The following is a 25,795-nucleotide window of genomic DNA, read 5'->3' as shown; positions in this document are numbered from 1 at the left end:
AAAATCTCTGCATTGGCTCCGCTGCGATGAGGTGGCGACTTGTCCAGGGTGTACCCCGCCTTCCGCCCGAATGCAGCTGAGATAGGCTCCAGCACCCCCCGCGACCTCAAAAGGGACAAGCGGTAGAAAATAAATATTTTATTTTTTCCCACAATGTAATGCAAAAATAAAAAAGTTTTTTTGTGTGTTTATAAAGTATTTATACATTTTATATAAGGCTCACATTACACCAGTTTTAAAATATCTGCATTGGCTCCTCTGCGATGAGGTGGCGACTTGTCCAGGGTGTACCCCGCCTTCCGCCCGAATACAGCTGAGATAGGCTCCAACACCCTCCGCGACCCTGAAAGGGACAAGCGGTAGAAAATGGATATTTTGTTTTTTCCCACAACTTGTCAGTTTAGCATCTTTGTTTTCTACCTGTCAACTGTCAGTTTAGCATCTTTGTTTTCTACCTGTCAACTGTCAGTTTAGCATCTTTGTTTTCTACCTGTCGACTATCAGTTTAGCATCTTTGTTTTCTACCTGTCAACTGTCAGTTTAGCATCTTTGTTTTCTACCTGTCAACTGTCAGTTTAGCATCTTTGTTTTCTACCTGTCAACTGTCAGTTTAGCATCTTTGTTTTCTACCTGTCGACTGTCAGTTTAGCATCTTTGTTTTCTACCTGTCAACTGTCAGTTTAGCATCTTTGTTTTCTACCTGTCGACTGTCAGTTTAGCATCTTTGTTTTCTACCTGTCGACTGTCAGTTTAGCATCTTTGTTTTCTACCTGTCAACTGTCAGTTTAGCATCTTTGTTTTCTACCTGTCAACTGTCAGTTTAGCATCTTTGTTTTCTACCTGTCAACTGTCAGTTTAGCATCTTTGTTTTCTACCTGTCAACTGTCAGTTTAGCACCTCTGTTTTCTACCTGTCAACTGTCAGTTTAGCATCTTTGTTTTCTACCTGTCAACTGTCAGTTTAGCATCTTTGTTTTCTACCTGTCAACTGTCAGTTTAGCATCTTTGTTTTCTACCTGTCAACTGTCAGTTTAGCATCTTTGTTTTCTACCTGTCAACTGTCAGTTTAGCATCTTTGTTTTCTACCTGTCAACTGTCAGTTTAGCATCTTTGTTTTCTACCTGTCAACTGTCAGTTTAGCACCTTTGTTTTCTACCTGTCGACTGTCAGTTTAGCACCTTTGTTTTCTACCTGTCAACTGTCAGTTTAGCATCTTTGTTTTCTACCTGTCAACTGTCAGTTTAGCATCTTTGTTTTCTACCTGTCAACTGTCAGTTTAGCATCTTTGTTTTCTACCTGTCAACTGTCAGTTTAGCATCTTTGTTTTCTACCTGTCAACTGTCAGTTTAGCATCTTTGTTTTCTACCTGTCAACTGTCAGTTTAGCATCTTTGTTTTCTACCTGTCAACTGTCAGTTTAGCACCTTTGTTTTCTACCTGTCGACTGTCAGTTTAGCACCTTTGTTTTCTACCTGTCGACTGTCAGTTTAGCATCTTTGTTTTCTACCTGTCAACTGTCAGTTTAGCATCTTTGTTTTCTACCTGTCAACTGTCAGTTTAGCATCTTTGTTTTCTACCTGTCAACTGTCAGTTTAGCACCTTTGTTTTCTACCTGTCGACTGTCATTTTAGCATCTTTGTTTTCTACCTGTCAACTGTCTGTCAGTTTAGCATCTTTGTTTTCTACCTGTCAACTGTCAGTTTAGCATCTTTGTTTTCTACCTGTCATCTGTCAGTTTAGCATCTTTGTTTTCTACCTGTCAACTGTCACTTTAGCATCTTTGTTTTCTACCTGTCATCTGTCAGTTTAGCATCTTTGTTTTCTACCTGTCAACTGTCAGTTTAGCATCTTTGTTTTCTACCTGTCAACTGTCAGTTTAGCATCTTTGTTTTCTACCTGTCATCTGTCAGTTTAGCATCTTTGTTTTCTACCTGTCATCTGTCAGTTTAGCATCTTTGTTTTCTACCTGTCAACTGTCAGTTTAGCATCTTTGTTTTCTCGCCGGCTCGTCATCACCACTTCAAGATGGCGGCCCAATTTCTCGCGTCACAGCAGCCAATGCCGCGTCTACTTATAAGATGTCTATGGTTATAAGTCATATCCAACAATTGCAAGAACGATTTTTTACTGTCAATATCGGCTGCTGAGTTTAATTTTTTTAATGATTTATTTTCTTGAGCCAATGCGCCTTGGCTCAAAAAAGGTTGAAAAACACTGTTTTAAACTAATGATTGATTTCGAAACTAAAACTCTGTTTTATTTTTGACTCACTTGTCCCCTTTCGCTTCCTGTAGTTCTGGGCGATACCATTAATACAATGTTCCCACGAACGTCTCAAAACAACATTTATTTGATATTTTAGTGCATTTTAGATAATTTAAAGACACGATAGTAATATTTAAATGATGTTGAAATGCGTGACTTGCCTTAAAAAAGTAATATTAATTAGTAATACTTTCCTGATTCCCCCCCTCCGATGGAAGGCAATAGAATATTCCAGGAGGCAGGGAAGAGCAGACACATCCAGCCTCTGACAGCGTACAAACTTCACTTCCATAGCCGGGATTGACTGTACAGTGGTAGGTACAATTCACCCGTGTGTCCTCGGACATGTCGTGCGGAGCCTCAGCGCCGGGTTTGACCGGGCTGTCAGTGCTTAAACTCGGGACGTTGCCAGGAAGATGACAGTTTGCTAGCGGTAGCTGCTAGCTGGCTAGCCTGCTAGCATCTACCGCTCAGCATTATGGAGGAAGTAGCTAGTTAGCATGCTAACTAGCATGCTAACTAGTTAGCTCGTCCTATTTTTGGGACTGACATTCCGCTCGCCGGTAACTTTAACTTGACTGCCCCTTCCCTGACATGACTACAATACGTCCTATTAACATACAGCGGCGGTTAAGAAGTGGGTAGTAGCCGGGATAGCTGCATGATGATTGTGCAATGTTTTTGTTATTCTTTAATACAGCCCACGGTTGTGAATGGGTCACTACTGTATAATAATAATAATAATAATAGATTTTATTTGTAAAGCACTTTACATTGAGCAAACAACCTCAAAGTGCTACAGTGCCATTTAAAAAACAAAGACAAAACAACAACAACGCTAAAACCACACATAGCTGCCCCCGACAAGTAAAATAAATAGTTAAAAAAATAAAAACTAGAACAGCCTAATAGCTAGAACTAGCACACATATATCTAAAAAAATAAAAAAAGGCTTTTTTAAAAAGAAGGGTTTTTAAGTCCTTTTTTAAAAGCATGCACAGTCTGTGGTGCCCTCGGGTGGTCAGGGAGAGCGTTCCACAGACTGGCAGCGGCGGAGCAGAAAGCCTCGGTCTCTCGTAGTTCGGAGCTTTGTCCTTGGAGGTTGGAGGAGGTTAGCGCAGGTGTCGTGTGGAGGATTATGGAAGAAGTAGCATGCTAACTAGTAACGTCTGGCTAGCATGCTACTAGCTAGCTCGTCGCTAGACGTCCTATTTTTGGGACTGACATTCCGCTCGCCGGTAACTTTAACTTGACTGCCCCTTCCCTGACATGACTACAATACGTCTACGCGTCAGGTCCTATTAGCGCAGTGGTTCTTAACCTGGGTTCGATGGAACCCTAGGGGTTCGGTGAGTCGGCCTCAGGGGTTCGGCGGAGGTCAAGACACACCCGACTCATCGTGTAAATACAAACTTCTCCCTATCCGCGTATTACAGATACGGCAACAGCTGACTGGTTTGCGGGTGTGTAGTTTGTTGTGAGTTTATGCACTGTGTTGGTTGTGTTGTTTGAACAAGGTGATGTTCATGCACGCTTCATTTTATGCACCAGTAAAAAAACATGGTAACACTTTAGTATGGGGAACATATTCACCATTAATTAGATGCTTATTAACATGCAAATTAGTAACATATTGGCTAGTCATTAACTATTAATAACTAGTCATTATTAAGTACTTATTAATGCCTTATTCGGCATAGCCTTATTATAACCCTAACCCTAACCAAATAACTCTAAATTAAGTCTTTATTACTTAGAATATGTTCCCCATACTAAAGTGTTACCAAAAACATATAACTTTGGAAAAAAAAAGTATATATATTTTTTCACTAAAGAAGAGTTGGGTGAATGCGCATATGAAACTGGTGGGGTTCGGTACCTCCAACAAGGTTAACAACCACTGTATTAGCATACGGCGTTGGTTAAGAAGTGGGTTTGATTAATTGATTGATTGAAACTTTTATTAGTAGACAGTACAGTACATATTCCGTACAATTGACCACTGAATGGTAACACCCGAATACGTTTTTCAACTTGTTTAAGTCGGGGTCCACGTTAATCAATTCCTGGTAGCAGCAGGTAAAGCTGCATGATGATTGTGCAATGTTTTTGTTTTTCTTTAATACAGCCCACGGTTGGGAATGGGTCACTTCTATTTCTGTAGGGTTGTCTTATATAATAATAATAATAGATTTGTAAAAGCACTTTACATGGAGCAAACAACCTCAAAGTGCTACAGTGCATTTAAAAAACAAAGACAAAACAACAACAACAACAACGCTAAAACCACAAATAGCTGCCCCCAACAAGTCAAATAAATAGTAAAAAAAATAATAGCTAGAACTAGCACACATATATCTAAAAAAAAAGGCTTTTTTAAAAAGAAGGGTTTTTAAGCCCTTTTTTAAAAGCATGCACAGTCTGTGGTGCCCTCAGCGGGTCAGGGAGAGCGTTCAGAGCTTTGTCCTCGGAGGTTGGAGGAGGTTAGCGCAGGTGTCGTGTGGAGGATCATGGAAGAAGTAGCATGCTAACCAGTTAGCATGCTGACTAGTAGTATCTTGCTAGCATGCTACTAGTTAGCTTGTCGCTAGCCGTCCTATTTTGGGGACTGACATTCCGCTCGCCGTTAACTTTAACTTGACTGCCCCTTCCCTGACATGACTACAATACGTCCACGCGTCAGGTGCTATTAACGTACGGCGGCGGTTAAAAAGTGGGTAGTAGCCGCATGATGATTGTGCAATGTTTTTGTTTTTGTTTAATACAGCCCACGGTTGGGAATGGGTCACTTCTATTTCTGTAGGGTTGTCTGATATAATAATAATAATAATAGATTTGTAAAAGCTAACATGTAAAGCGACTTTGGGTACTTAGAAAAGCGCTATATAAATCCCAGTTATTATTATTATTATTATTAAAAGCATTTTACATTAAGCAAACAACCTCAAAGTACTACAGTGCATTTAAAAAACAAAGACAAAACAACAACAACAACGCTAAAACCACAACTGCCCCCAACAAATCAAATAAATAGTAAAAAATAAAAGCTAGAACTAGCACACATACATCTAAAAAAAAAAAAGGCTTTTTTAAAAAGAAGGGTTATTACGCCCTTTTTTAAAAGCATGCACAGTCTGTGGTGCCCTCAGGGGGTCAGGGAGAGCGTTCCACAGACTGGGAGCGGCGTAGTTCGTAGTTCGGAGCTTTGTCCTCGGAGGTTGGAGGAGGTTAGCGCAGGTGTCGTGTGGAGGATTTGGGGCGTACTTGCCAACCTTGAGACATCAGAATTAGGGAGGTATTCAAAAGGCCCGGTGGGGGTTATAACTTCATGTGACCCACAACTTGGGCATCGGTCCAATGCCAAGTGTGTAGAGTTGGGTATCGAGTATCGAGTATTGGAACTTTCCGATTCTCCCGGAATCGTTCAAAAGTTTAAATTTCGATTCCTATTTTCGATACCCAGTCCGCCGACCGGAAAAAAATATGTCCGCCGAACCGGAAGAAGAAGCCGCTGAACACCAACGAAGAAGCGCCCACCGCCGGAAGTGTTAGCATAGCCGAGCGAGTCAGTCAAGCTCAAGCATGGATAGCGGGCGTCGGCGGTCGAAAGTGTGGCTTTACTTTACAAAAAAAAAAGAAATAACCGCGAAATAACAGAGCTCCATGTCCATCAAGAAACGAGTGGAGAGAGAGCTGCAGATGTACCAGGACGTTCCACCGATACTTATGTCTGACGACCCTGCTGCATGGTGTATTTTCCACAGCAGGAGACACTATCTGTCCGGAACGCTCACGCATCCTGCCTGAGAAGGCGGGTATGGTCATTTTCCTAAACAAGAACTGTCTCTGATTTTATACTGTACCTGCTGCTAATCTGGACTGGGTTTTGCAAGTTGTTTCTTATTGTTTATTTGCTTTTCTGCACCAGGTTAGCCCATCAGTGGGAGCACGGTAATCATACACTTATGTGTAAATGTGTTTTCATGAGGTTTCCTGCAGCATCATACACTTATGTGTAAATGTGTTTTCATGAGGTTTCCTGCAGCATCATACACTTGTGTGTGTAAATGTGTTTTCATGAGGTTTCCTGCAGCATCATACACTTATGTGTAAATGTGTTTTCATGAGGTTTCCTGCAGCATCATACGCTTATGTGTAAATGTGTTTTCATGAGGTTTCCTGCAGCATCATACACTTATGTGTAAATGTGTTTTCATGAGGTTTCCTGCAGCATCATACACTTATGTGTAAATGTGTTTTCATGAGGTTTCCTGCAGCATCATACACTGATGTGTAAATGTGTTTTCATGAGGTTTCCTGCAGCATCATACACTTATGTGTAAATGTGTTTTCATGAGGTTTCCTGCAGCATCATACACTTATGTGTAAATGTGTTTTCATGAGGTTTCCTGCAGCATCATACACTTATGTGTAAATGTGTTTTCATGAGGTTTCCTGCAGCATCATACACTTATGTGTAAATGTGTTTTCATGAGGTTTTAAAAAAAAAAGCTCTCTTGAGGAAAGTGTACCCCTGGGAAAATGTATTCATAATTTATAATATTTATATTCAAGTTCATAGATTTGATATTTATATTCTAGTTGAAAACAGCCCTGTGAGGAATTTATAGTAAAGTTCATAAAAAGTTAATAGAATTAAAATTGATGGAGAATGTCAGACTATTTCATTCAGAAAGACTGTAGGTTAGCTAGCTCATTTAAAATATCCTAAACTTTTTTTTTTTTGACCCTGCCTCTTAAAAGAATCGGAATCGAGAATCGTCAGGAATCGGAATCGAAACAAAGAATCGGAATCGTTCGAATTCAAACGATACCCAACCCTAGTCACAGTGGCTTACACTTGCATCGCATCTCATAAGCTTGACAACACACCGTGTCCAATATTTTCACAAAGATAAAATAAGTCATATTTTTGGTTCATTTAATAGTTCAAACAAATGTACATTATTGCAATCAGTTGATAAAACATTGTCCTTTACAATTATAAAAGCTTTTCACAAAAATCTACTACTCTGCTTGCATGTCAGCAGACTGGGGTACATCCTGATGAAATCTATGTATTGAATGAATAGATCAGGGGTCACCAACGCGGTGCCCGCGGGCACCAGGTCGCCCGTAAGGACCAGATGAGTAGCCCGCTGGCCTGTTCTAAAAATAGCTCAAATAGCAGCACTTACCAGTGAGCTGCATCTATTTTTTAAATTGTATTTATTTACTAGCAAGCTGGTCTCGCTTTGCCCGACATTTTTAATTCTAAGAGAGACAAAACTCAAATAGAATTTGAAAATCCAAGAAAATATTTTAAAGACTTGGTCTTCACTTGTTTGAATAAATTCATTAATTTTTTTACTTTGCTTCTTATAACTTTCAGAAAGACAATTTTAGAGAAAAAATACAACCTTAAAAATAATTTTAGGATTTTTAAACACATATACTTTTTTACCTTTTAAATTCCTTCCTCTTCTTTCCTGACAATTTAAATCAATGTTCAAGTAATTTTTTTTTTTTATTGTAAAGAATAATAAATACATTTTAATTTAATTCTTCATTTTAGCTTCTGTTTTTTCGACGAAGAATATTTGTGAAATATTTCTTCAAACTTATTATGATTAAAATTAAAAAAAATTATTCTGGCAAATCTAGAAAATCTGTAGAATCAAATTTAAATCTTATTTCAAAGTCTTTTGAATTTCTTTTAAAATTTTGGTTCTGGAAAATCTAGAAGAAATAATGATTTGTCTTTGTTAGAAATATAGCTTGGTCCATCCATCCATCCATCCATTTTCTACCGCTTATTCCCTTTGGGGTCGCGTGGGCGCTGGAGCCTATCTCAGCTACAATCGGGCGGAAGGCGGGGTACACCCTGGACAAGTCGCCACCTCATCGCTTGGTCCAATTTGTTATATATTCTAACAAAGTGTAGATTGGATTTTAACCTATTTAAAACATGTCATCAAAATTCTAAAATTAATCTTAATAAAAAAAAATGACTAATGATGTTCCATAAATTCTTTTTTTAATATTTTGTCAAAAAGATTCGAATTAGCTAGTTTTTTATCTTCTTTTTTTCGGTTGAATTTTGAATTTTAAAGAGTCGAAACTGAAGATAAACTATGTTTCAAAATGTAATAGTCATTTTTTTTCGTGTTTTCTCCTCTTTTAAACCATTCAATTAAGTGTAAATATCATTAATTATTAATAATAACATAGAGTTAAAGGTAAATTGAGCAAATTGGCTATTTCTGGCAATTTATTGAAGTGTGTATCAAACTGGTAGCCCTTCGCATTAATCACTACCCAAGAAGTAGCTCTTGCTTTCAAAAAGGTTGGTGACCCCTGGAATAGACAATCCTTTTGAATTGGGAAAAAAAATCGTTTTTGAATCGAGAATCGTGTTGAATTGAAAAAAAAAAATCGATTTTGAATCGAATTGTGACCCCAAGAATTGATATAGAATCGAATTGTGGGACACCCAAAGATTCACAGCCCTAATAGTTACTATAAGCTCGTTGTTAAATGTTCAATACAAATATGTATTTTATGATGAAGCAAATGAACAGTTATTAACATATTAACACAAAATTGTTACCATTGAGGATGGTATCAATTCTCAGGCCTTCAAAGTGGAAGCACAGCGGTAAAATAACACTGCTTCGCCACACTCGCGTGTAAAAATGCCAGCTGACGAAACCAATCATGGACATAATCACCTTAGAGAGATAAGGTTTGGTGTTTTTGAAGGACACATAAATTCTAAGGTTTCATCTGACTCACTGGGGGTCTTAGAATAATAATGGCTTCATCTGAACACAGTGTGTCACCGCTCCAAAGAAGACTTCAAATGCTGAGAAGGAATTGGTGTAATCATGAGCTGTTACAATGTTCTAAGGGAGAGGAAAAAAACGCTCCGAATCATTGCGACTTTTTTGAAAAGACGCTGCAAACGCAAGGAATTCAGGCTAAAGCTAGGCAATGAAATGATTGTGATAACTTACTGCTGGATTACTGTCCTGAGTTTGAGTTTGAGTTTATTTGGAACATGCACGCATACAACATGATACATCACACATGCACGCATACAACATGATACATCACACTTGCATGCATACAACATGATACATCACACTTGCATGCATACAACATGATACATCACACATGCACGCATGCAACATGATGCATCACACATGCATGCATACAACATGATGAATCACACATGCACGCATACAACATGATGCATCACACATGCATGCATACAACATGATACATCACACATGCACGCATGCAACATGATGCATCACACATGCATGCATACAACATGATGCATCACACATGCACGCATACAACATGATGCATCACACATGCATGCATACAACATGATACATCACACATGCACGCATACAACATGATACATCACACATGCACGCATGCAACATGATGCATATATATATATATATACATATATATATATATATATATATATATATATATATATATATGTATATATATATATACGTATATATATATATATATATATATATTTATATTATTCACATGTGAATAATGCTGTATAATAGACTGTATTTATATTATTCACATGTGAATAATATAAAGGTGGCACAAGGTGGCGACTTGTCCAGGGTGTACCCCGCCTTCCGCTCGATTGTAGCTGAGATAGGCCCCCGCGACCCCAAAAGGGACAAGCGGTAGAAAATGGATGGATGGATGGACATGTGAATAATGCTGTATAATAGACTGTATTTATATTATTCACATTTGAATAATACTCTATAATAGACTGTATTTATATTATTCACATGTGAATAATGCTGTATAATAGACTGTATTTATATTATTCACATGTGAATAATGCTGTATAATAGACTGTATTTATATTATTCACATGTGAATAATGCTGTATAATAGACTGTATTTATATTATTCACATGTGAATAATGCTGTATAATAGACTGTATTTATATTATTCACACGTGAATAATGCTGTATAATAGACTGTATTTATATTATTCACATGTGAATAAAGCTGTATAATAGACTGTATTTATATTATTCACATGTGAATAATGCTGTATAATAGACTGTATTTATATTATTCACATGTGAATAATGCTTTATAATAGACTGTATTTATATTATTCACACGTGAATAATGCTGTATAATAGACTGTATTTATACTATTCACATGTAAATAATGCTGTATAATAGATTGTATTTATATTATTCACATGTGAATAATGCTGTATAATAGACTGTATTTATATTATTCACATGTGAATAATACTGTATAATAGACTGTATTTATATTATTCACATGTGAATAATGCTGTATAATAGACTGTATTTATATTATTCACATGTGAATAATGCTGTATAATAGACTGTATTTATATTATTCACATGTGAATAGTGCTGTATAATAGACTGTATTTACATTATTCACATGTGAATAATGCTGTATAATAGACTGTATTTGTATTATTCACATGTAAAAATATACCTAAGTGTTTATTGTTTATTGTGAGCGAACTGTGGTGCTGAATTTCCCCCAGGGATAAATAAAGTACTTTCCATTCTATTTCTATCTATTTTATATGGTTAAATAATGATTTATTATTTCTCATTCTCTGGCAAAAGCGAGCGATGGTTTGTTTCAAATATGTCGACAACCGCTTACGTCGACGTCAGTCAGCCACTAAGTTGTGTGTTTTTGAATAAGGAGTGGACTTTGTTTCCCAGGCTAAGAGAGAGGCGTCACAATGTCCTTGAAGCCACGGGTGGTGGATTTCGACGAGACATGGAACAAGTTACTAACCACGATCAAGGCTGTGGTGATGCTGGACTACGTGGAGAGAGCCACCTGGAACGACCGCTTCTCGTATCCTGTGCGAAATTAATTTGGTACTTTAATGGTGGATGGGTTTTGTATTTGAACCTCACTTTTAACCCAGTCGATTGAGAGCACTGTGCAAAAAGTGGTCGTATTGAATATTTTCTCCCATCATTGGATATCGATACATGCGTTTCCTCAACTCTGACCCCAGTGATATTTATGCCTTGTGTGTCGCATACCCTGAGCCTTTAGGCGAGAGATTGTACACCGAAACAAAGGTCTTTCTGGAGAACCATGTGCGGAATTTGTACAAGGTAAGCTCAACATAAGTCTTCACATTTATTCACATGTTGATTTTCTAACATTCGTCCCGCTTGCCTTTTTTTTTAGAAAGTCTCGGAGTCCGAGGAGAAGGTTTTAGCAATGTACCACAGATACTGGGATGAATACAGCAAAGGGGCTGACTACATGGACTGCTTGTACAGGTACCGCTCTTTTACTTGTGTATTGAAGAGAGGAGGGTTGTCTCCATACCAATATTTTGGTACCGGTACCAAAATGTATTTCGATACTTTTCAATACTTTTTTAAATGAAGGGGACCACAAAAAATTTAATTATTGTCTTTATTTGAACAAAAAATCTTAGGGTACATGACACAAATGTTTGTTATTGCAATTTAGTCCTTAAATAAAATAGTGAACATATTAGACAACTTGTAAACAAACAAAGACTCCTAATTAGTCTGCAGTAACATATTGTGTCATTTATCATTCTATTATTTTTTCTACATTATGAGGGACAAACTGTAAAAACGGATTATTAATCTACTTGTTCATTTACTGTTAATATGTTCTTATTTTCTGTTTTAACATGTTCTATCTACACTTCTGTTAAAATGTTATAATCACTTATTCTTCTCTTCTTTGATACTTTACATTAGTTTTGGATGATACCACACATTTAGGTACCTACCCACTTTAACCAAGTAGTTACAGGATCATACATTGGTCATATTCAAAATCCTCATGTGTCCTGAGTTTATGAATATAATATGAATAAGAAAAAGAAAAAGAAAATAGATTTTGTAACGATAACAAATATTGATGGAATCACAGTAGTATCGGCTAGATACGCTCTTGTACTTGGTATCATTACAGTGGATGTCAGGTGTAGATCCACCCATTGTTTACATTGTTTACATAAAAGAAAGAAAGAAACGCTGATGTATACTAGGGCTGCAACAACTAATCGATTAAAATCGATTATAAAAATAGTTGCCGATTAATTTAGTCATCGATCCGTTGGATCTATGCTATGCGCATGCGCAGAGGCTTTTAAAAAAAAAAAAAAATTTTTTTTTTTAATTTTTATTTTTAAAATAAACCTTTATTTATAAACTGCAACATGTACAAACAGCTGAGAAACAATAATCAAAATAAGTATGGTGCCAGTATGGTGTTTTTTTTCAATAAAATACTGGAAAGGATAGAAATGTAGTTGGTCTCTTCTATCCGATTATTAATCGATTAATCGAAGTAATAATCGACAGATTAATCGATTATCAAATCAATCGTTAGTTGCAGCCCTAATGTATACAAGTCATTAAAGAATAATCATTTACCATTTGAAAGTGTTGACTTAAATGTTTTATTTTAATTTGTATAGTATTCACGACACCACTTGTTCACTGCGGAATGACGTTTATAATGACTAGCAAAATAACAAAATAATTAAGAGGAAGTTTAGCCCCAAAAATGTACTGAAAAAGAAGCAAAACCGTGGCCCTGAAACCGAGGTACAGAACGTAGCGTGGGTTACCTGCACCGTTGCACCTCTAGTAAACACAATCATATATACCGTAATTTCCGGACTATAAGCCGCTACTTTTCCCCCTCGTTCTGGTCCCTGCGGCTTATACAAGGGTGCGGCTTATTTACGGCCTGTTCTTCTCCGACACCGACGAAGAGGATTTCGGTGGTTTTAGTACGCAGGAGGAAGACGATGACACAATGATTAAAGACTGACTTTTCATATACCGGTAGGCTAGTTATTTTGATAACGTACAAGCGAGCACTTTGTATTACTTTGCACCGTTGTATTATTTGTACTCTGCACGAATGCTGTTTGCTATGTCAAAGATGTGAAAGTTTGATTTAATGATTGAAAGATTTATTGTTAATAAATGGGACGCTTTGCGTTCCCAAACAGTCATCTCTGTCCCGACAATCCCCTCCGTGGTAGCAGGAACCCCTATATACTACGCTAATTACACATCAAAACCCTGCGGCTTATAGTCGGGTGCGGCTTATATATGGAGCAATCTGTATTTTCCCCTAAATTTAGCTGGTGCGGCTTATAGTCAGGTGCGGCTTATAGTCCGGAAATTACGGTATATATATATATATATATATATATATATATATATATATATATATATATATATATATATATATATATATATATGAACAAAATGACAGTTGTCAGCTGTTAGCATATGTTACCTCCATCAAACATGGCGGACATGTCTGTTACAAGATACTGCACTAATAAAGAGCAAGGTTGCAACGGTACTCGCGATAATCCTGCATGGGACAATCCAACTTTATTAAAAAAAAATCATGATATTAATCAAGATCGAATGATATCGAAAAAATGAATCGTGATTAGAGATGTCCGATAAATGCTTTAAAAAATTATCGGTATCAGTTTCAAAAAGTAAAAATGTATGACTTTTTAAAACGCCGCTGTACGGAGTGGTACACGGACTTAGTGAGTAGTACAGAGCATCAATAAACCTTAAAGTGCCGGCCCAATCACATAATATCTACGGCTTTAAGTCAACAGCCATACAGGTCACACTGAGGGTAGCCGTATAAACAACTTTAACACTGTTACAAATATGCGCCACACTGTGAACCCACACCAAACAATAATGACAAACACATTTCGGGAGAACATCCGCACCGTAACACAACATAAACACAACAGAACAAATACCCCGAACCACTTGCAGCACTAACTATTCCGGGACGCTACAATATACCCCCACTGCTACACCCTGCCCCCCCCCAACCCCGCCCACCTCAACCTCCTCATGCTCTCTCAGGGAGAGCATGTCCCAAATTCCGAGCTGCTGTTTTGAGGCATGTTAAAAAAAAATAATGCACTTTGTGAGTTCAATAATAAATATGGCAGTGCCATGTTGGCATTTTTTTCCATAACTTGAGTTGATTTATTTTGTAAAACCTTGTTACATTGTTTAATGCATCACAACAAAATTAGGCATGATAATGTGTTAATTCCACGACTGTATATATCGGTATCGATTGATATCGGAATCGGTAATTAAAAGTTGGACAATATCGGAATATCGTCAAAAAAGCCTTTATCGGACATCTCTAATCGTGATCATTGTTTTTGCCATATCACCCAGCCCTAGGAACTAGGTTAAATATTGTTGATATTGTTAAACTGTCAATAGCTCTCACCATAAATACATTTACAATTAATTAGGGCTGCAACAACTAATCGATTAAATTGATTAAAATCGATTATAAAAATAGTTGCCGATTAATTTAGTCATCGATTCGTTGGATCTATGCTATGCGCATGCGCATAGGCTTTTTTATTTTTTTTATTTTTTATTTTTTATTTTTTTTATTTTTTAAAAAAAATAAACCTTTATTTATAAACTGCAACATGTACAAACAGCTGAGAAACAATAATCAAAATAAGTATGGTGCCAGTATGCTGTTTTTTTTCAATAAAATACTGGAAAGGATAGAAATGTAGTTTGTCTCTTTTATCCGATTATTAATCGATTAATCGAAGTAATAATCGACAGATTAATCGATTATCAAATTAATCGTTAGTTGCAGCCCTACAATTAATACATGTGAGTAGGGATGTCCGATAATGGCTTTTTGCCGATATCCGATATTCCGATATTGTCCAACTCTTTAATTACCGATACCGATATCAACCGATACCGATATCAACCGATATATGCAGTCGTGGAATTAACACATTATTATGCCTAATTTGGACAACCATGTATGGTGAAGATAAGGTCCTTTTAAAAAAAAATAAAAAATAAGATAAATAAATTAAAAACATTTTCTTGAATACAAAAGAAAGTAAAACAATATAAAAACAGTTACATAGAAACTAGTAATGAATGAAAATGAGTCAAATTAACTGTTAAAGGTTAGTACTATTAGTGGACCAGCAGCACGCACAATCATGTGTGCTTACGGACTGTATCCCTTGCAGACTGTATTGATATATATTGATATATAATGTAGGAAGCAGAATATTAATAACAGAAAGAAACAACCCTTTTGTGTGAATGAGTGTAAATGGGGGAGGGAGTTTTTTTGGGTTGGTGCACTAATTGTAAGTGTATCTTGTGTTTTTTATGTTGATTTAAAAAAAAAAAACAAAAAAAAAACAACAACAAAAAAACCGATACCGATAATAAAAAAAACCGATACCGATAATTTCCGATATTACATTTTTAAAATTTTTTTTTTAAATAATGTCCTGCCCAGCTTCTCGGGCAAATCATATAGCAGATGTAGATGCCCATATCGGCGGTTCAGATTTACTTTACAAAAGAGAAGTGTAGGATACTTCTCTTGTTGCCTTACTTGTATTTTGACTTTATTAAATGTATTTATATTATCATTTGGTGCAGCCGGGCCGGAGCGGGAGGGGATAGAAAGAGAGAAAAAGGAAGACAGATATTATTAATAACAGAAATAAACAACCCTTTTGTGTGAATGAGTGTAAATGGGGGAGGGAGTTTTTTTGGGTTGGTGCACTAATTGTAAGTGTATCTTGTGTTTTTTATGTTGATTTAAAAAAAAAAACAAAAAAAAAAAACGATACCAATAATAAAAAAAACGATACCGATAATTTCCGATATTACATTTTAAAGCATTTATCGGACATCTCTACATGTGAGTGATTGGTATCGGTACTGGTATTGGCCAATCTCACTCATGGAGTATCGGAATCGGCAGCATAAATCCCTGATTTCAACACGACGGGGATAGGCAAAAGTGTTGAGCGTGTGAATTGTGATTATCTGCCAAAACGTTAAGAGGAGTGTTGTCCTGAGAGTGAGTAACCACAACTCTCTGTTGACGTCATTTGTAGCATCCTGTGTAGTAGTAGTGGTGAACCAGTGGCCACTGAAACAACATCCAAAAGGTTGTTGGAGTTGTTCAGCTTTAATGACTATGACTACAACTACTCAGGTGTGTTTGTCCTAACCACACCCACTCCAGGTATCTCAACACTCAGTTCATCAAGAAGAACAAACTTACCGAGGCAGACCTACAGTATGGCTACGGAGGAGTGGACACAAATGAGCCGCTCATGGAAATCGGGGAGGTATTTTGACATTATTTGTGGTCATGTCGGTTGTAGTTTTGGCTCCTATGTTCATTTTGTGTTTTAATTTGTCCCTACAGTTGGCACTGGACATGTGGAGGAAGTTAATGATCGAGCCTCTTCAAGCCACTCTCATCAGAATGCTCCTGAATGAAATCAAAAAGTAGGATCCTCACACAAACCCGGCCAGGGAAATAATTGCAATCACAAGCCCATACCAAATATCAGTGACTTTCCCCTGCAGTGACCGCTGTGGTGAGAACCCCAACCAGAAAGTCATTCATGGGGTCATCAACTCTTTTGTTCACGTGGAGCAATACAAGAAGAAGTTTCCACTAAAGGTGAGGACAGAAGTGTGCAATGATGCAACAAATGTATCCTTTGTTTGAACACATGATACTGTTTTCTCACATGTCTGCATGCGTCAGTGTTTACCAAACATTTGTTTCATCGTTGCCCCCCACCACAACATAGTGGCCTAGTGGTTAGAGTGAGTTCAAACCCCGGCCGAGTCATACCAAAGACTATAAAAATGGGAGCCATTACCTCCCTGCTTGGCACTCAACACCAAGGGTTGGAATTGGGGGTTAAATCACCAAAAATGCTTCCTGGGTGTGGCCACCGCTGCTGCCCACTGCTCCCCTCACCTCCTTGGGGGTGATCAAGGGGGTGGGTCAAATGCAGAGGACAAATTTCACCACACCTAGTGTGACAATCCTTGGTTCTTTAGCTTTAACTTAATTAACAAATACATTTTCCATCCATTTTCTACCGCTTGTCCCGTTCTTTTTGACTGCTACAACTTAGGATTGCACGACATAGACCGGGGGTCGGCAACCCGCGGCTCTAGAGCCACATGTGGCTCTTGAGCAGCGCCCTGGTGGCTCCATGGAGCTTTTTCACAAAATGTATGGAAATGGGAAAAAACGGAGTGAAAAATATATTTTTTGTTGTAATGTGGTTTGTGTAGGAGGACAAACACGACACAAACCTTCCTCATTGTTAGAAAGACAACTGTTTGATATGTTTGTGTTTCTGCTTCACTAAAGAGAGTATCTGGCGAGCGCTGTTTTGTCCTACTAATTTCTGTGGCCCTTGAACTCACCGCTGTGTGGACTGTGACTCAACAGTTTATTTACATGTCCAACTTTCTCCGACGCTACCACAGAAAGATGTGTTTTATGCCACTCCTTTGTTTCATTTTGTCCACCAAAGGTTTTATACTGTGCGTGAATGCACAAAGGTGAGCTATGTTGATATTATTGACTTGTTATGTAGTGCTAATCAGGCATATTTACATCATGTTAAAGTTAAAGTACCCATGATTGTCACACACACACTAGGTGTGGCTAAATTATTCTCTGCATTTGACCCATCACCCTTGATCAACTCCTGGGAGGTGAGGGGAGCAGTGAGCAGCAGCGGTGGCCCCGCCCGGGAATCATTTTTGGTGATTTAACCCCCAATTCCAACCCTTGATGCTGTGTGCCAAGCAGGGAGGTAATGGCTCCCATTTTTATAATCCTTGGTATGACTCAGCCGGGGTTTGAACTCACAACCTACCCATGTCAGGGCGTGTTGCCATCATTATAACACTTATTTAAGTCTTGAAATTTTTTGCGGCTCCAGACAGATGACTTTTTTTGTATTTTTGGTCCAATATGGCTCTTTCAACATTTTGGGTTGCCGACCCCTGACATAGACAATATACAGTGTTCCCTCGTTCAACGCTGGGGTTCCGTTCCAAAAAATACCCACTTTAAGTGAAATCCGTGGAGTAGAATTTTTTTTTTTCGTTTTTTATACAGTACAAGCCAAAAGTTTGGACACACCTTCTCATTCAATGCGTTTTCTTTATTTTCATGACTATTTACATTGTAGATTGTCACATCAAAACTATGAATGAACACGTGTGGAGTTATGTACTTGACAAAAAGAAGGTGAAATAACTGAAAACGTGTTTTATATTCTAGTTTCTTCAAAATAGCCACCCTTTGCTCTGATTACTGCTCTGCACACTCTTGGCATTCTCTGGATGAGCTTTAAGCACACCTGTGAAGTCAAAACCATTTCAGGTGACTACCTCTTGAAGCTCATGGAAACTAGAATATAAAACATGTTTTCAGTTATTTCACCTTCTTTTTGTCAAGTACATAACTCCACATGTGTTCATTCATAGTTTTGATGTGACAATCTACAATGTAAATAGTCATGAAAATAAAGAAAACACATTGAATAAGAATGTGTGTCCAAACTTTTGGCCTGTACTGTTTATGTTTTCGTTCATTATATATATTTTTCGTTTACACTATATGTTTTTTCATTTACAGGATGTTTTTTTTTTTCATTTACTCTGCATGTTTTTTCATTTACATGTAGTTTTTTTTTTTATTTATTATGTTTTTTTTGTTTCTTATACATCTTTTAAGTCTGTAAAACCCCTAACCACACACTTTATTAACTTTTCTCAGACAGGCATTAACACTTTGTCACATTTCTCTCATTTAACCACTGTCAAAGTTCAAACCTTGGTGGATTTAAAAAAATAAGTACAGTACACTACTGTATTCAAGAATGAAACCAAAGATCAAAACCAGTTTTTTAGGGCTGTAGGATTTTTTGACCTATAAATAAGCCCGGGTTTTATAATAAAGCCTGCAGCTTTTCCACACATAACAAGAGTCACACCTTTTTTTGGGGCCTTTCAATTCTGTGCTTTTGGCTTCGTCCTGCATTATAAAGGTGCGTTTCCAAAATAAGCCTGTCTCATCCATATTAAAAATGTGTTTAGGATTATATCCCCCTTCCTCAATGATGGCTTTAAACTTGTTTACGTATGCCTTTGCCCCAGCGGTATCCGCAGAGGCGGCCTCTCTGTGCAGAGAAACACTTGCAAGTCCAAAGCGTTTCTGAAATGTGTCAAACCAGCCCTTGCGCATTCATTCATATGCTGTAAAAAAGAAAGCATGGGACACTGTAAAAAATTACACACACAAAAAAAATCTGTGTAACAGCGAGGCCGTGTAAAGTGAACCTTGTACTATATAAATTATATCAATATGTAATGTGATATTTTACCTACATAAGTGTTAGTACATCCGTTGAGGAATAGGATATTTTCTGGCAGACTGAAATAAAGTGTATAAAATGTTCTAGTTGATAGTCCTCAATTAAAGAATGTTTAGCAGGCTGAATATGACATAATATCACAGATTGCATTACCAAACATCTTTGACAATCAAACTATGATTGTAACAATCCACATTTTGTGTCATTAATGCTATCTAAACATTGTGTAGCTCCTCCTGTGAATGCAAGTGCTTCTACAGCGGTAATATAAATTCTGTTTTCGCCAAGGTTTGTATGTGTGTTTGTTAGCAACATAACTCAAACAGTTATGGATGGATTTTGATGAGTTTTTCAGGAACTGTCCAAAAAAAAACAATTCCTCTCATCTACTACGAATTACGAACACACTTCTATTCGGGCTCCAGTATATACATAGGCTACAATACCGTTACCTCCCTAATATACATATTATGACTGTCAAATTAAATGTTTTTTAATCAGATATTCACATTTTGGAATTTGGATTATTCATATGTGATTACTCGCTTGCATAATTCATACTTGCTTAAGAAAAGACCCCGATATTTGTACACAAATGCAATTTTACTAGCTTTTGATGTTTTTTTTTAACTCTTTACTAATGCATTATTGCCAATTATGCAAATCTGACGTCCTTCCTGCAAGCCTCCATCACCACAAATAGATTGTAGTCCTGTGGAAAACACTGTGTGTGGTATTCAATCGGGCCTCTGGGCATTATTTTGATTGTTCCTATAAATGAGTCTGTTCTTGTGCCGCAGTTTTATCAGGAAATCTTCGAAGGGGAGTTTGTGACAAAAACAGGAGAGTACTACAAACAGGAAGCTTCAAATTTACTCCAAGAATCCAACTGCTCACAGTACATGGAGAAGGTAAGACGATGCTTTTGTATGGGACATGTAACCTTTTATTTTAGTGTTTGTAGTGCACAAAGGTCACAGAAAAATCCAAAAAATGATGCATTTGCTGGTTGCCAGATGCTGTGTTGTGTTTATATCTGTCTTTGCTGTCGTCCAGCATTCTGTTTTTGTTTACTTTGCAGACAGTTCAGTTTTAGTTTCGTTCTGCATAGCCTTCCCTAAGCTTCAATGCCTTTTCTTAGGGGCACTCACCTTTTGTTTATTTTTGGTTTAAGCATTAGACACCTTTTTACCTGCACACTGTCTCCCGCTGTTTCCGACATCTGCAAAGAAATTAGCTCCCGGCTGCCACCTACTGATATGGAAGAGTATTACACGGTTACTCTGCCGAGCTCTAGACAGCACCGACACTCAACAACAACACATCATTTGCAGACTATAATTACTGCTTTGCAAAAAATACTTTTAACCCAAATAGGTGAAATTAAATAATCTCCCACGGCACACCAGACTGTATCTCACGGCACAGTGGTTGAAAAACACTGGTCTAGAGGACGGACCTCTACCAGGGACAGAAACTTAACTCGATTCTCTCCATCCAGGTTTTAGGGCGGTTAAAAGATGAAGAGATGCGATGTCGGAAGTACCTGCACCCAAGCTCCTATGCCAAAGTCATCAACGAATGCCAGCAGAGAATGGTGGCGGACCATCTGCAGTTCCTCCACGCAGAGTGCCAGAACATTATTCGTCAGGAGAAAAGAGACGGTCAGCTTTTGTCCTCCTTCCCTGATACATACTGCATTTTTCCAACCGAGCACACACGTGAATGCATTTGTTCAACACGTAGGAAGTGACTTAGTGTGTTTTTACCTGCAGACATGGCCAACATGTACACGCTGTTGCGAGCTGTGTCCAACGGTTTGCCTCACATGATCCAGGAGCTGCAGGTCCATATCCACAACGAGGGCATTCGAGGCACCAGTAATCTCTCCCTGGAAAACGTAAGTATTCCAACACTACTTTTTCTCCATGATGTCAATATTAAGATGAAATGGCCAAAATAGAGGCAGAGTCAGGGTCTCCTGTATTGGTGCGCCGTGCAGAACTTTAACAAAAGCGGCAAAACAATGCGTCAACGGCGTGAACTAATTGATTTGATGACGAAATGATAGCAGACAGGAAAGATGGAGCATGATGAGTGTTGCGTCTACCAGCATTCCTCCAATGGGGAATTCAAATGGCTAGTCTCTCCCAGATTCTTTTTATGGCAATAAGCTGATGTTTTTATTCAATCAACAGGCAGTAGTTGGTATTTTGTGGTTTATTCTCCAAGCTTAGAGGACAAACGTGAGACCAATCTAGCACCCCAGTGTTCCCTCACTAGCTCGGTCTCCCCCAAACCCACGGAAGTCCCGTGATCCTCCCTCTGTCCATCGCCCCCACTCCCGTTGTTTAGACTACTCCGAGTTATCTCTACTCTGACACATTCCAAACTAGAAGGCCGACACCTTGCTATGAGACTCAAAAGAAGGAAGAATACTAGCTATTCTTTATATGACTAAAGGAGTTTAGAAAGAAGTAACACTTAAATATGGATATGATTCTGATCTGCTTCCAACATGAGCCAGATGGATTTTATCCAGAAAATAATGATAGAACAGTCAACAAACATGGTGGTTTGCCAGAAGACAGTTTGAGAGTTGTACTTCACGTGGAAAGCACTGACTGCACACAACTTTTTGGCCCTGTTTTGTGCAAGTCTTGCATTATTGGGAAACGCTGCACTAAACACGACTCACGTCTGATAATCAATCACCCCTTAAACAGACTTCTTTTCTTTTTGCCCTCTCCTAGATGCCAACGCTGTTTGTGGAGTCAGTGCTGGAGGTTCACAGTAAATTTGTTCAGCTCATCAACACTGTTCTGAATGGAGACCAACACTTCATGAGTGCGCTCGATAAGGTGACGTGTCAACTGTCAAATGTGGAGCTGTAGAACTAAGAAGTACTCCGTTGCCTGGTTTTATTTTGATTTTTATCAACACTTTTTTTTTTCAAAGGCCTTGACGTCCGTAGTGAACTTCAGGGAGCCCAAGTCCATCTGTAAAGCCCCAGAACTGGTCAGTGCAAACCCACACACAAATACCATGCACGGTGCATCCGGAATGTATTCAAAGCGCTTCACCTTTTCCACATTTTGTTTTGTTACAGCTCGGGATGTCCGATACTATCGGACTGCCGATATTATCGGCCGATAAATGCTTTAGAATGTGACATCGGAAATTATCGGTATCGGTTTCAAAAAGTAAAATGTATGACTTTTTAAAACGGACGTAGGGAGAAGTACAAAGCGCCAATAAACCTTAAACCCAGTGACATACTTGGTCAACAGCCATGCAGGTCACACTGAGGGTGGCCGTATAAACAACTTTAACACTGTTACAAATATGTAAACCCACACCAAACAAGAATGACAAACACACTTCGGGAGAACATCCGCACCGTAACGCAACATAAACACAACAGAACAAATACCCAGAACCCCTTGCAGCACTAACTCTTCCGGGACACTACAATATACACCCCCCCGCTACTCCCTACCCCAATCCCACCTCAACCCCACCCCACCCCCCCAACCCCGCCCACCTCAACCTCCTCATGCTCTCTCAGGGCGAGCATGTCCCAAATTCCAAGCTGCTGTTTTGAGGCATGTTAAAAAAAAAAAAAGCACTTTGTGACTTCAATAATAAAAATGGCAGTGCCATGTTGGCATTTTTTTTCCCATAACTTGAGTTGATTTATTTTGGAAAACCTTGTTCGATTGTTTAATGCATCCAGCGGGGCATCACAACAAAATTAGGCATAAAATGTGTTAATTCCACGACTGTATATATCGGTATCGGTTGATATCGGAATCGGTAATTAAGAGTTGGACAATATCGGAATATCGGATATCGGCAAAAAAGCCATTATCGGACTTCTCTAGTTATAGCAGGGGTGGGCAATTAATTTTTACCGGGGGCCGCATGAGCAACCCGAGCACTGCTGGAGGGCCACATCGACAATATTTCAATTAAATTTTGCTCAATATTATTTTTGATATATACCGTAAGATAAATAATAATAATAATAATAATAATTGATAATAATAGTAATACTTCAACATAGTGTGTGTAACAGCATTCCATGACTAATATAAATAAATTAACATTAATAATAAATGACAGTAAAATAAGCACACGTATGACTGAGGAGTCATAGTGTAACTTTGTGTGGTGTTTGAGTTGTCCGACTTTTTGTGTGGCCATAAACGCACCAGTGGTTTATTGGTATGCGTGTTGGTGACAGATGACAAGTTGGTTTTGGCCTGGTTTGTACGGCAGAAAATGACTAGTTTTTCGAGATAGAAGTGTTTTATTCATGTTTTTGGTGTGGTTATGTCCAAATCTAAACAGTTTTGCTCAATAAAGTGATCGATATAATTCCTGTCCTCGAAGCATCTCGATAGACGTTACAATAATTGAACGGTGTTGACGAACACCGTTAGGGCCGCTTGTTGTCACTGTCACTCAAAGTTGCATTGCAAAATTACATAGAATAAATCTGTTTATTTTGTTTAGAATTCAGATGGGATTTGATTTGGTGCGTGGCATATATTTGCTGCGCGCAGCGGACGCTTGAGCAGTGCGCAATTGCGCAGGCGCGCACCTTCGAGGGAACGTTGCTTGGCAGTCCATGTCTTGTTGAAAACACGCCATTCTTCATCAAATTTTCTCTTTTTAGCGTCTCGGGTGTAAACCGTGCATCACTTGTCGCTGCATGTGCACCTTCACTCACAGGTTACACACGGACACACGCCCATAAATAATACTTTTCAAAATAAAAGCAGCGCAGTTGTATTGCGCGCATGACATAGATGTTTTTTCAACTTTATTTTGTGATTGCAGCTGATCACATTCACTCACAATCACGCACACGCATACGTCCACACGGAAGTAATACAAATAACGATTTTCAAAACAAAAGCAGCACCGTTGTATTGCACACTCGACATAGATACTTTTTAAAATGTATTTTGTAATTTATAATTGGCCTCAAGCGGGCCGGACAGGGACGCACAAAGGGCCGGATGCGGCCCGCGGGCCGCAGAATGCCCAGGTCTGAGTTATAGCCTCATTCCAAAATGGAGTACATTCAATTTGTTCTCAAAGTTCTACAAAAGTTTTTTTGTGTAATTTTTTAAATGTATCAATAATTTAAAAAAAAAATCACATGTATTCACAGTTTTTGCTCAATACTTTGTTGATGCACCTTTGGCAGCAATTACAGCCTTAAAGTAACATTTTTCAAAGCAAAAATACAACAAGAACACCACCGGCTAGCTTATGTTACCATTAGTGCTTTAACAGAACACATTCATTCGACAATTGTCTATTTTTCCTCACAATTACAAAGTTTATGTAATACATTTTTTTACCGGCTTGGATAAAATTATTGATGTTTACGGCTGTCAACTGGTACACGCAGGAAGCGCGTGCACACATGTTAAAACAGTCCAAGAGAAGCAACGAACAATTTGCAGCCATGTTGTTAGGATAAAATATACATTCAATGGCAGCTAACACTAGCTATCCAAATTGCTATTACTAGCAAACAAAACCTAAAGATAATGCAGTGTGTTACGTACGTACATAATGACATCGTTACGTATGAGAAGGCAGGATATGCTGTGTAAAATACTTTGTAAAGTCGTCACTGTCTATTCCAGGGGTCACCAACCTTTTTGAAAGCCAGAGCTACTTCTTGGGTACTGATTAATGCGAAGAGCTACCAGTTTGATACACACTTAAATAAATTGCCAGAAATAGCCAATTTGCTCAATTTACCTTTAACTCTATGTTATTATTAATAATTAATGATATTTACACTTAATTGAACGGTTTAAAAGAGGAGAAAACACGAAAAAAAATGACAATTAAATTTTGAAACATAGTTTATCTTCAATTTCGAATCTTTAAAATTCTAAATTCAACCGAAAAAAAGAAGACAAAAACTTTAAAAAATAATTTATGGAACATCATTAGTAATTTTTCCTGATTAAGATTAATTTTAGAATTTTGATGACATGTTTTAAATAGGTTAAAATCCAATCTGCACTTTGTTAGAATATATAACAAATTGGACCAAGCTATATTTCTAACAAAGACAAATCATTATTTCTTCTAGATTTTCCAGAACAAAAATTTTAAAATAAATTCAAAAGACTTTGAAATAAGATTTAAATTTGATTCTACAGA

General features: G+C 37.9%; 1 protein-coding gene across 1 annotated transcript in view; it reads left to right on the top strand.

Moving 5' to 3' along the window:
* Window positions 1–2,473: 2,473 nt before the first annotated feature.
* cul2 (cullin 2) overlaps window positions 2,474–25,795 on the top strand; it is a 43,540-nt gene continuing 20,218 nt past the window's right edge. The window contains exons 1-12 of the mRNA XM_062021905.1: window positions 2,474–2,577; window positions 11,040–11,178; window positions 11,345–11,447; window positions 11,524–11,618; window positions 16,426–16,531; window positions 16,612–16,694; window positions 16,776–16,872; window positions 20,401–20,511; window positions 21,102–21,264; window positions 21,376–21,500; window positions 22,354–22,461; window positions 22,559–22,618. Of these exons, the coding sequence (XP_061877889.1) occupies window positions 11,060–11,178; window positions 11,345–11,447; window positions 11,524–11,618; window positions 16,426–16,531; window positions 16,612–16,694; window positions 16,776–16,872; window positions 20,401–20,511; window positions 21,102–21,264; window positions 21,376–21,500; window positions 22,354–22,461; window positions 22,559–22,618 (1,170 nt within the window). The 5' untranslated portion in view covers window positions 2,474–2,577; window positions 11,040–11,059. The remainder of the gene's footprint in view (window positions 2,578–11,039; window positions 11,179–11,344; window positions 11,448–11,523; window positions 11,619–16,425; window positions 16,532–16,611; window positions 16,695–16,775; window positions 16,873–20,400; window positions 20,512–21,101; window positions 21,265–21,375; window positions 21,501–22,353; window positions 22,462–22,558; window positions 22,619–25,795) is intronic.

This window comes from Entelurus aequoreus, linkage group LG15 (genome assembly GCF_033978785.1).
Source record: "Entelurus aequoreus isolate RoL-2023_Sb linkage group LG15, RoL_Eaeq_v1.1, whole genome shotgun sequence".
NCBI classification, from domain to species: domain Eukaryota; kingdom Metazoa; phylum Chordata; class Actinopteri; order Syngnathiformes; family Syngnathidae; genus Entelurus; species Entelurus aequoreus.
This window is presented reverse-complemented; position numbering and strand designations above follow the sequence as displayed.